The sequence below is a fragment of the Lutra lutra genome, chromosome 11, assembly GCF_902655055.1.
Source record: "Lutra lutra chromosome 11, mLutLut1.2, whole genome shotgun sequence".
Classification (NCBI taxonomy): Eukaryota; Metazoa; Chordata; class Mammalia; order Carnivora; family Mustelidae; genus Lutra; species Lutra lutra.
This window is the reverse complement of record NC_062288.1, coordinates 67342236-67354829: the sequence shown is the minus strand read 5'-3', so window position 1 is coordinate 67354829 and position 12594 is coordinate 67342236. Positions and strand designations below refer to the sequence as shown.

The 12594-nt window shown below is 43.8% G+C and overlaps 1 protein-coding gene across 8 annotated transcripts in view; it reads left to right on the top strand.

Moving 5' to 3' along the window:
• The window catches only part of ELMO1 (engulfment and cell motility 1), a 545585-nt gene that overhangs the window by 514617 nt on the left and 18374 nt on the right, over nt 1-12594 (top strand). For all 8 annotated transcript variants that reach the window (XM_047695461.1, XM_047695463.1, XM_047695459.1 and 5 more), the window contains one exon: nt 7729-7836. In XM_047695461.1, the coding sequence (XP_047551417.1) occupies nt 7729-7836 (108 nt within the window). The remainder of the gene's footprint in view (nt 1-7728; nt 7837-12594) is intronic.

The following is a 12594-nucleotide window of genomic DNA, read 5'->3' as shown; positions in this document are numbered from 1 at the left end:
TTTAGGCAGGCACATGACCTCTCAGGGTTACAATTTCCCATCTAATAAGTGAGAGAATTGGACTAGATGATCTCTTAGCTCAGTTAGCCAGATAGTCGATTCTATGCTTGATCTCTTCATCACCTTTGGAAAAATCAATAGTCAGGACATACTGCTCCCGTAAGATGATTTATCAAGATTTTATTTACTTGGCATTGGGCAAAGGACATGGAAGTGGGAAGAGGAGGGGGGAGATGGCACATGGATACGTACCATCCAACATCTCCACTGATGTCCAGCTAGAATCCTCCAGAACGTAATTCGAAGAACTCAACTTAACATTCCAGTCTATTTTACCACAAGTCTCCCCTTTCTAGTCTGACATGGATAAGATTCTACTAGAATAATTCTGTTTCCAGATATAATAATGACAGTCTTTTGGCTAAAGAAGTATTAGCCCATAATTTGCAAATTTTTCCCATTTTTTAAAAAGGAATTACCTAATGAAAAAAAACTATTAGCACCTAGATTATAAATTTTTTAGTTAAGCTCCCTAGGGAGCCTGGCCATCTGTGTTTAATACAAAATCATCCTTCAAGTGCAGAAAGGAAAGCCTTTTGGTGTTGTGCAAGTGGATTAAAAATCTGGTGACTAGATCTGTGTGCATAAAAGTAGGGATTCAAAGCCAACTGTGATGAAATTGGTTTCCTATCACCCCATCGAAACATTCCACTTAGATTTACACAGATTAATGAGGACATGATGTAAAATCATTTTTTAGGAAAGATTTTATTTATTTATTTGAGAGAGACAGTGAATGAGAGCATGAGCAGGGGAAAGGGCAGAGGGAGAAGCAGGCTCCCCCGCTGAGCAGGGAGCCCGACACAGGGCTCCATCCCAGGACCCTGAGATCATGACCTGAGCTGAAGGCAGACACTGAACTGACTGAGCCACACAGATGCCCTCGTAAAATCATTTTAATCCCTTCAAAAGAGGTGCACTTCCACAGGAGCTCTCAGAAGGGAACAGCCACGTGCCCTCCCAGGGTAGAGAGCAAGTACACTGTGAAGGAATGGCGGCCACCCTCCGTTTAAACTTGTTCAACAGTGAGTCACGTACAGAAGAGCCGATTTAAGTATTAGCTGTATGGGGGATGAACGGAAAGAGATTTCCATGCCCCAGAACCAGAAAGCGGGGAGCAGACAGTCTTTTGCCATACCACATTTAGCTAGAAGACCTGAGTTCATCCCGACCTGTCATTCTGCCCACCTCCCGCGCAGCTCTGCTACTTGGTTAGACTGATGTGGACATTCGCAAATCTGGGTCTGTAAGAATTCTGGCCACATTAGAACTTGGAGGCAGTAAGTCACGTGAGACACCTCCAACGGCATTCAAGCTCCCGCTTCCCCGCTCGCTAGCTTTCTGGCCATTGGCCGCCTACTAGATCTCTCTATGTTCCTATTTCCTCATCTGTCAAATGATGTCCATTGTATGTAAGGGTTAAACAAAATCCTGCATTTATGGCACTCAGTACAGTGCTTTTGCACATTGTCGAACATACCTTAGTAATATTTAGCATGAATTTTAGCTTGTAGATCCTCAGAGTATAGGTTTTTAAATGCAGGTGGGAGAGTGGCAAAGGAGGTTATGTACCAACCTCACTCCATTCTGTTCCCAGCACAGAGTACCTAAGGCTTCTGCCCAGACTCCTTCACAGTGACATAGAGTGCCTTGCTTCTGGGTCCCCTGGGCTTCTGTGGGACCGAATTCAGATGAAATTCCAGACGTGGACTATGGTAGGGCCATTATTTCCATCGTGAGAATCTGCGAGATCAGAAACTGCTCCCTATTTTCCTTATATCTCAGAGATTACAGACTTTCAGAATGCTTCGTGTTGAACAGTCTTGATAAGAGCCCAGGGTAACACACTGGAGAGTCGTTACAAGAAATGATAGCATGAAACTTATGCTTCTCATTGAAAACATTGTCCATTTTCTTGGCTAGCGTCCCTTCTCTAAGCACTAACACGACAAACGTAATTTGGAACTTGGATGTGAGCAAAGCCTGTGCCCTGAGCAACTGGCTTACTTCCTTCCTGCTGCCAGGGGTGATCTACCTTACCTTGGTCTCTCCGTGCACTCAGAAAACCTAGAGCCGAGGGTATATTCAGGCAAAGTAACCAGATGGACCCTTGTTAGGAAAAGGCTGTTTCTTCCTCTTTCAATCCTCTTTCAATCTTCCTGTTTCAATCCTTGATTGAAATTTTCATTTAATTTTTTTTTAAGATTTTATTTGTTTATTTGACAGACAGAGATCACAAGTAGGCAGAGAGGCAGGCAGAGAGAGAGGGGAAAGCAGGCTCCCCGCTGAGCAGAGAGCCTGATGTGGGGCTCGATCCTAGGACCCTGGGATCATGACCCGAGCCGAAGGCAGAGGCTTTAACCCACTGAGCCACCCAGGCGCCCCTCATTTAATATTTAATTAAACCTTATCATAGCTCATTTTGGAGGGCACGTGTTGCATGGAGCCCTGGGTGTGGTGCATAAACAATGAATTCTGGAACACTGAAAAGAAATTTTTTAAAATAAATAAATTAATTTAAAAAATTTATTTAATTTTTTAAATCCACACATATTTTCAGAGGAAGAAAATCCAGTTGATTTTCAGGGACAGCGCACTTTCCAGTACCTCAAAATAAGATATTCTATATACATTTTACTCAGATAATAATTAACGTTGCTTAACAAAAGAAGAATAGGGATCCCTAAGGTTCTTACAGCTTGGCCGAGGACGCTTAGCTCATGTGTGAGGGCCTGGTGGGGAGCCCAGGTCTGTATGATTCCAAAGCAGCAGTTAGGCTAAACTATCTTTAAAAGGATTTGGGGCTCTAGACTCATCTTCTGTTGTGAAAGGAAGCAGCAGATTGCAGGGAGCCAGAATTCGGAATCAGAACACCATCTCTAGTTCTAAAGATTATCCAGTGAAATGAGGAAAATTTGGAAGGCAGAATGGCCTCTGTCTCTGTCTATACTCCTTGTCTTTCTTTACTGGACCAACAGAGCAATCTGGTATCTCATCATCTCAGAGAAGACATTTCCCCTTAAAAACATTGCTGGGTCTCTCATGTTTTATGACTTGGAAAGCTTCAAGCCTAGGCAGGAAAAAGACCTAAATACGCTAAAGATATTGCACATTTTAGGTTAATCTAGGAAAGCTCCAAAATCCGAATGCAAGTGCCCTAAAATTTTACTTTAGTAAAGGCCCCCTGCTTCCCAAACACAAGACTCTAAGGGCCCCCTGATCCAACAGCTACCTGCCAATGGGGGGTTTTGCACCCAAGACAAAGATGTCCCCCTTATTCACCCACAGAGCCGATGAACACTCCATTCTTGCTGTGCCCTGTGCCTCACTGACTCACCCAACATTTCCCACTCAACAATGGTAGCTGGTATCCAGCTTGCTCGGCCCCCTGGAGTCCTGCTGGCCAGCCCCAAATGTGTCTCCAGACTTGAAGCTGAGGACTAACGGTCAGTCGTACTATTGGAGATGGCTACCTATGGTTTATTTATTTGAAATTAAATAAAATTTAAAACTTCATTTCTTACTATTGGATAAGTATCTGTGGAGTATTTCTGTCATTGCAGAAAGTTCTATCAAACAGAGCTGTAAGAATTATAATTGTCAGTGGTTATTAGCTCCGTAATGATCTATGTGACATTGGGAATAGCTTTAATCAGCCTTGGAGACCTTCTTACCAGGCTTGTGAGCTCTGAAACCAGCTTTTCTTTTCTCTCTGATCCTGCAGACACACACACACACACACACACACACACACACACACACGTGCACACGCTTGCCTGCACACCCACCCACATGCACTCACACAGACAGACCAAGACAGTGAAGCACAAAACTGTCTCCATCTTGTCAGTTTTTGAATTTGGGGAATGAAGAAATGGCTATTAACGTGCTAACACTCGTAATTGACTGAAAGACCCTTATATTAACTCCTGTTTATTCTTTAAGTGCTAGTAAACAATCTTTGATAATGTTCTCCCTGCTTCCTGCTAATTGCTTTTAGTGACACAATCCACTCATTCATTGCCCAGAGGGATTGAGGAACTAGTAAAATCATGCTGGGTTTCGAAAAGAAATACACATTTTTCTTACCCTGAAAGAAACTGCAAATCAAACTACTGATGCTGCTGGTTGCCACGGAAATTGCCTCATGCAATGAGCCGGCGCCGTTTGTTGCTGGGACCTAGCTGTCCTCTACCGCAGCTCCCCGTTTGAGACAGACGTGCACAAGCTACGATGCTGCTAAACCCTCCCAGAGCTAATGACTCCAGCTTTTATCCCGAAGAAGATACTGTCATGGTATCCACCCATCTGCTTAGGAGTCAAAACAGCCTCCCTGAGGCCTCCCAGCCCTGTCTCCTGTCCATCCACGACTTCCTGTTTGATGGGGAGGAAGGAACGGAGCCATCACTTCCATTAATGATGTCTGGATCTTTTTGCTCTCTCCCACTGTAGCAGTAGCCTGAGAAGGAGAAGCTCCTAGAGGACAGGAGAGGAGTTAGACAGAGGGAGGAGGAAATTCCGTCAGCCGGGTGCTAGATATCGTCATGGCAAGGTTCTGGGAGGCCTTTTGTGTCTCTTTCCAGTGAACATCTACCGCAATGTTGTGAAGATGATGGGTGCTTTGCCTCCAGGAACCCTGATAGATAGCCACCGTCCTCTCGTAGTCTCTGACTGGAAGAATGCACACCCTCCCTGTTCCTACTTTTCCCTGCAGTATAGTCAGAATTGTTGAGTCCCTGGGCCTATTTCCCAAGTCTGAGAAACATGTGTTTCCACCATGTTTCTCTCAGTTGCAACCAAAAACCAAGGGAGCTCCTCATCCTTGAACTTCTTGGCTCCGTCTCTCATGTCTGCTTGTCACCCTGATGACTTTTTGCTGTACCCAGTAGAGTGCTGTGTGCCATGTAGGCACTCTGCAGATATTCACTGCATAAGGAAATGTCCCTTGAAAGCATATGCAGCAGAAATTTTTGAAGTCTTACAAAAGAATATAAATTATGCATTTTATTTCACAGCGTATCTGTTTGTACCACTTAAATTTTGTGATGCTCCCCAGTGTCCTGAGAATAGATGATCTTTGATGGCGTCATATTGGCCCTTGGGCTTTAGGTTACTACCATTAGCTGTAGAGCTCTTCCCACCTTACGTAGTTAGGGATCCCTGTAAAGAACAGGTTGGGCCCTTACTCAGAATAAGACCAGCGTGTCCCAGTACAAGGAAGGACTTCCTTGCTGGTTTTCTGCGACGCTTCGCTTAGCTAATAATCCCAGTGCCGAAGTATCAGGGGAAGGAAGCTACATAGTAAAGCTCTCCAGGGGGCTTTGTGCAGTCTCTGCAGTCCATCTAGACAAGGTGGAAAGCTCCCTTTAGGGAGGAGGAACTGGCACGGCCTGTCATGCAGGCCCTCTAAGAGCACTGTGGGTGCTCATGGCCAAAGTACTGCCTGCTCCTTTGGACTTCACAGTTCCTATTGGGAATCACGAGTCTGATTCCCAAATGTGTTCACCTCCTGGAGAACTGGTGATCACATGTTTGCCTAATTGAAATGACTGTCGAGTATTCAGGGAGTAACTTTATTTTCTCTCTTTGAAATAGTCTCCCAGGAAAGTGACATGTGTTGTATGTATAGATATAACATAATTTTTTAAATTGAGCAATGCCAGATGTTTCCCTAGCCACCAAATAACTTTTCCTTTCCTCTCCAGTTTTTCCAGCAGACTTCAGATTCTTTTTAAATTATATGGATTGCCATATTCTGACTACATTCAAGAATTCCCAAGCCCTATTTATAGATAAGGAAGATGGGAATTACAGAGGCATTTTGCTTTTGTGGATCAAGTTTTGGCATTTTCTTTGTTCATTGTGTGGCTTTTACTTCCATTTTTAACACTTTCTTTTCTATTTAAAGAGTCCTAGTTAAGACATAAGTTTTGCAGTAAAGGCGATTTTAGATAGAAAACCACTTTACTTACAGTGTTAATGGAGCACCTTCTAATCAGAGTAGTTTCAAAACAATACATTTATAGACACAGTAATGAGGTGACTTGACCAAGGCCACCATATTCCCCAACTACATAACTGCACAAACAGCCTTATAGGTCATACATAGATGCTTTCAAGGTCATACATTCTCTGGGTCTTAAGCATTCTGGCCAAGTCCCTTTGGGTCCTCATTTATCAGTTTAGCCAACACCAATTGTGTTACTCCTATGTGCCAGGCACTGTGCCAAGGGATTGGGACAGTGCCATTATGAAGACAGGGGCTGTCATTAGAGAGCCCTGACTTCTCTACACTGTCTGAGCTCATGAGTATCCTGAGTCCTCTTCCATCAGTAATTGTTCAGAGTACACCTGCTAGGGCAAATTGCTTACCTGGAGTTTGTGACAAATAATGAGAAATACCAAGATGCTTCACATGGGGGCATCTATAATCAAGGAAGATGCTAGGGCAGCTAATAGGATGGGGACAGCCCTGATAGCAGTAGTAACCAGAGAGGGCTTCCTGGAGGAGGAGACATCTAAGCACCGCCTTGCTTGAGAACTTCATGAAGATTGCGGTTACAATTTAAGCTCCTTATCTATAAAAAGTGCTTTTTGCCTCCTTCTTCCTTCCTCACAGGCTTATTCAGATATTTCTTATTACATTGGAATGCAGAGCAGGTTAAGTTGAGGGGGTTATTTATAAGAATGACTCATGATGTACTGTATGGTGACTAACATAACATAATTTAAAAAATTAAAAGAAAAGAATGACTCTTAAGGCCCTAGTCATGCCTATTTCTTTGTTTTTGTCATAATTTTTAAATTTTTTAAATTTTTTTAGTTTCAGATGTACACCATAGTGATTCAATACTTAAATATATTACAAAAAGGTCACCACAATAAATGTATCTACCATCCATCACCGAACAAAATTGTTACCAGGTTACTGATTAAATTCCCTATGCTATGCATTACATTCCCATGTCTTATTCATTTTATAACTGGAAGATTGTACCTCTTAATCCCCTTCTAGTCATGCCTGTTTAGAGAACTAAACTCTAGGAATCAGAGAGGAGACGGTCATGAATATCCTTGTCCTTTGGATTAATCCCTGAGTTATTTGGATGATTTCCTCATGAAGCCCACCCGTTGTGTCTGGCACTAGAATCCTAACAATTCGTTCCTGGATTAATTTGTGTGTATTAGCCCCGGGCTGGGGGGGTCTGGTACACCAACTAAGATATGGCACACAACCATGTCAGCTGTCTTAACCTCAGAGAAGAATGTGGAAGCAGGAGAGAACCAAGAAAGCTGGTTTTTCTGCATCTCCCTCCCCACTTTTGCCAGGCCTATGTGGACAAGGAATAATTTCCATAGTCATTACAGATACTAATGAAATAACCCTCTGGAAACCACCCCTGCAGAAAACCTGGTGCCATTATTCCTGAAGGGTTTAATTACCTCCCCAGTGATTAGCAGAACAGTGCTAACTAAAGATCAAAATCAAAAGGGGACTTACTGCCCAGGGCTCTAGAATTCATTCCTTCCTGAAGACCTAAAATCAAATGCATTGCTTGTTCTTCCAGGCAAGACTCTTAGGAAATAAAGATGTCGATATTTTTGGAAATGAGAATCACTTACCTTACAAATTGTTTATGTGTGTGTGTGTGTGTTTTTCCCCCTCAGACAAATTTTGGTACTGTCGACTTTCACCCAACCACAAGGTCCTACACTATGGAGACTTGGAAGAGAGTCCTCAGGGAGAAGTGCCCCACGATTCCTTGCAAGACAAATGTAAGTGGCTCTCTTATATAGGAAGACTGAATTTGGGTAGTTGGTTTTGCTTCCTGAAACACTTAGAAATATCTATGCTCCATTACATTCTATTGTCAGCTAACTTTCTGTGTGATGCTTTAACCTGTATCTTTTGAAGAGCCAGTAATTTGCTTATTATTTTAGCCCGACATCAAGCCAGGTTCCAGGTTTTTAGACAGGAATAAGTGTACAAATTAAACCAGGTATTATAGAAACATTAAAATACACCAAGGTGATGAATTAATTTGGAAGAGAAATGAGATAAAATGAACATAACCTCAGAGGATATCCCAGGTAGAGAAACCAAAGAGTGCGAAAACAAAAACACTTTCAGAGAGCCTTCAAAAGTCACATTGACCCTGCATGAGTCATATAAGTGTGTCCCAGATGGAATCCTTACCCCGCAAGCCTCAGTGCCTTCCTGCTCATCACCTCAGGGCCCACAGAAGTCAGCTCTGGATTGAATTCCTTGCAGCCCACAGCCACCAAAGTCAGCAAGTCACCACAAGTGAGAAATTCCTGATACATTCAGACTCTGCACTGACATATTAGGTGGACAGCCTGGAACATTCTCTCTTCCTCCAGCTTCAAAATGGAACAGTCTGGTTTCCGTAGAGTCATTTAGTTCAGAAAGCACTCTTGTTTGCTGTCACTGGAGCACTGCTTCCCCAGCCCATATTATTGGCTCCGTTAGTGGGAGGAGCAGGAAATCTGAAAGGCACAGGTGCAGAGTCTGGGGCAGTGTCTGTATATCCCTACTGTGGCAGCGTTCCCAGCATCTGCCCATAATGAGGACCCTCCCTTCAGGTCTCAGAAAGCCTTCCCCATTCCACCATGGACAAGCTGGACCAGTGGTTCTGAGGGTGATCCTTGGACCATGAGCAGCATCTTACTAGATGCTGAAACTTACTAGAAATGCAGATTCTCCAGCCTCATTTCTAGTCCTTCTGAATCAGAAACTGGGAAAAGAGCCAGCAATCTCTGTCTTCACAGAGACAGGCAATTCTGATACTTACTCAAAATGAGTACCCCTGAGCTAGACACTGACTGCTACTCTTCTTTTCATGATAATTTCCGAAAATTGGCTTCACCAGTGAGTAAATATTTTAGAAGAACCAAAAAAAGTGATTTGATGGTAGCTTGACAACTTTAATTTTGGCCAAAAAAAAAAAAAAAAAGTCTATTAAAAAATGAGATCTAACTAAAATTTAATATCACATTCCTTTCATTAAAAAAGGGAGGCTCTTGATCATGAAAAACAACAAGAAAGACCTGAAGGACCTAATCTTGGAATATAGGACAGTCCCATCTACTAAATTAAATTAGCTTTATTAAAAACTCACAGCTGTGTCTTCATTTTCCTCTGTTTGCTATTAACTGGTGAAAACTCACTGGTGAAACCTCCCTCGTGAACTTGGAATTGTCCAGAGGCCAGCAGTTTGGAATCGCTGCTCTACAGTGGTAAAAGGAAGAGTTAAACGTTGCTGTTGCTCAAGGCAACCAGAAGTACTATACAAAGTCTTCCATAGTCTCCTTCTTAACCTGACCAGGAAATAGGGAAAGTGGTGTGGGAAGAACACACACAAACACAGAGCTTGATTAATTTTTTTTTCCCCACGTGGGCCAGCGAATTTGCTCTCCCACTCACTGGACATATTATTTATCCCCATATTTTTAGGGATATAATCCTCTTCTCAGTCGCAGATAGACATTTGATTGGCATCATTTGCACGTTTTATATGCAGCAATCCCCTTCTAGCTAGTTCTGTTGCTTAGGAGATTGGTAGCCCTGCTCATGGAGAAGGTCAAGGCCCAGACAGCTCCTGAGCCTTGTAGGGGCAGCTCCTGGGCTTGCCGGCAGGATGAAAGTAACTAGCTATAAACCCAGAGTGCCGAAGCCAAGGAGAACCAGCTCGCCAGGGTGGTCGTGGAAGTGCAAGGTCAGAGCTGCAAATCTCTGAACAGCTTTTGGTGGTGACCACGGAGTGATGATGGTTCTGGGAAAGGGTTACCGTGGTCCCTTCTGACAATGGCTTCAAAAACTCTAGCCTGCCCCTTTCTCTGCAGCCTTGGAAACTCAGTACTTCAGAGTTCAAAAGAACTGCTCCATGAACAGCTTACCCATTGCAGGATAAACCAGGACTGCATACCTGTACAGGTGTATGCATGTGGAAGGGTGTGTGTGGGTATGCGTTGGTGAGATTGTATCTTTATGCACGTGGGAGCCAGGGAGGGCATGTATTCATGTAAAGAAGTAAAATGGACCTGATATGTGCCTGGGATGAGCAGGCCCCTGCTTAGGAAACTCAAGTTGACTGCCTCAGACCTGCCTTTGGTTTGCATTTAATTCCAATTCTGCATTCTGCCCATCTTCTTAGAGCCCTTAGAAGTCATAAACCTCATTCCACTGGAAAAATGAAATTTTCCTTTAATTAATATCAAGAGCCATCACTCTTGCCATGTACAGTTGCCCTCTCCTGAGACCACGGGGGAAATTGTCTTCCGCCCCTTGAGTTAATCAGTGCTGAATGTTGAGATATTGATGAATCAAAGAGTGTAATTGAATCTTCTTAATGCAGAGAGAATGAGTGGAGATTGAGGGCCTCTCCTTAGCTGTCGTCACCCCAAGGGTTTAGGAAATCTCTTCTCGTATTATTCCTGTTTGGCAGGAGATACCACCCCACATCCCAGTCTCCATGTTTATGGGCTCTTATCACCCACACTAGACACTAGACTCCGCAACTTTCCAGCCGTGCCCCAGGCCCCTCAGCGCTGCCCTTTGAAAGAATCTAGGCCCCCAGAGCTCCTCTCTCCTACATCAAAGGGGACAGGGAGGAGAAGACTCACCCCTCATAAGGCGATTAAGTCTATTACAGAAGATGGGAGGAACAGCTGAGACAGCAAAGCAAAGTGGGCAATTTGGGTCATGGAAGCACGCTGAATAATTCAGGTCCCTCAATCCAAAGAGACAATTAACTTTGATTATTGATAACGAGAATAATTGTGATCAACATTTATTGAGTGCTTACTGTATGCCAGGGGCTGTTCTAAGAGCTCTACATAAATTACCCTCTCACCAACTTAGAGAGGTAGACATCATTGCCCTTCTTTTACAGATAAGGAAACTGAGGTACAGAAGATTTTAAACAACCTGTTCAGGGTCCCATGGCTAGTAAACAGTAGAGCAGAGATCTCTGTGACCATCCAGCTCTGTAGCCGTGGCTTTTACCCACGGCCCTACACAGCCTAAATGAAAAGCCAACCATGATCCTGCTCTGGCCTTAGGACGTCGTTCTCGGAGCAACTCTGACGCAGCTGATGCTCGAGTTCCCCATTGCAGACGAGGAAGGTTAGGCTCCCAGTACTTCAGCCCAATGTGGAACAGATCCAGTGGTCCACCTAGAATTCAAAGCCAGCTCAGGACACCTGCAGCACAGCCCCTCCCACTGCTCTGTGCTGCCAAGTTAGAGATCCGATTCTTCACTGATTGTGGAGGGATAGGCTCCGCCCGACCCCCCTCTGTGTGGCCACTCACAGGAGCCTCTATGGAGCTGTGTATACAGCAGGTGCTCATGGCTCACTAGCTACTTCCTGGGGTGGTTTCTGCCTCAGTTTGGCTCCCAGTGGAGAAAACTAACACTATTTTGGTGGTCACCCTTCCTTTTTCCATTGTATTTTTGTTTTAAATCACAGTTGCTGTGCTTTCCACAGATATTAGCCACCAAAGAGTTTCCTGGAGTATCTAAAGTGATCACCACATCCAGGGCAGTGTGCAGCATGATTTGGGGTGCTGACACCTTCCACACATAGGGAGAAGCCATGACCAAGCTAGAGAGCATAGAGTAGAAGAAAAAACTGTCCCAGCTCTGGCCCCCACTAACTATCATTAGTTAGTGCATTGCACTAACTAATGCATTATGCATTATGCATTGCACTAACTAATTATGGCATTGCATAATTTACTTCCTCTCTTTGGGCCTCAGTCTTCCCATCTGTAAAATGGTAGTATTGAATGAGATTGTCTCAGTCTGGCTCAAACTGAGAAAAGGATTGGAAGAAATGAGACCATGCCCCAAGCATTTAGAGTGGGGTGAAGTGTGCCAGCAGGGCCCCTTTTATTTCTCCTATCTCTGGGCACCGCTTCTTTATACTGCTCCCACATTAAAAAAAAAAAAAAAAAAAAAAAAGCCTGCTGGAAACCCTCGCCTGACTTTGAAGGAGTCAGGAGCCCTCCCTTGCCTCCTCAGAGTGTAGATTCAAGAGACATGAGTCTGATTCTGCTCATGGGAATAGAAAGGACAGCGTTCTAGCCCTTCTGACACCTAATCTTCCAGTGCATCTGGAGACAAACTATGCAAAGAGCAACCTTTAAAAGCCAGACTGTATTTTTAGATTTTGTGTTTCCTCTTAGCCACAGTCCTGGGAGTAATACAGCAACTTGTCTCCTTGACAGGGGACAATGCATATAAAAAAAAACAGAATATGTACTGCCACGATCACAGTGGGAAAGTGCCTTTTCTCCCCTGAAGCCGTCTCATTAGAGATTCTGAAGACTACTCCCACCATCGACTTTTGTGTTCCCTTGTTCGGTTCCATATGATGGGTTTTCAAAGCTAAAGGGTAACTTCATATTTATAGACTGTGGAAACTCTTTCTAGTTCGTTGACTGTGTTATATATGATACAACAAAAGACTTTATCTGCAAGGTACTTGTGACTCAAACTCCATCTGAAGCTC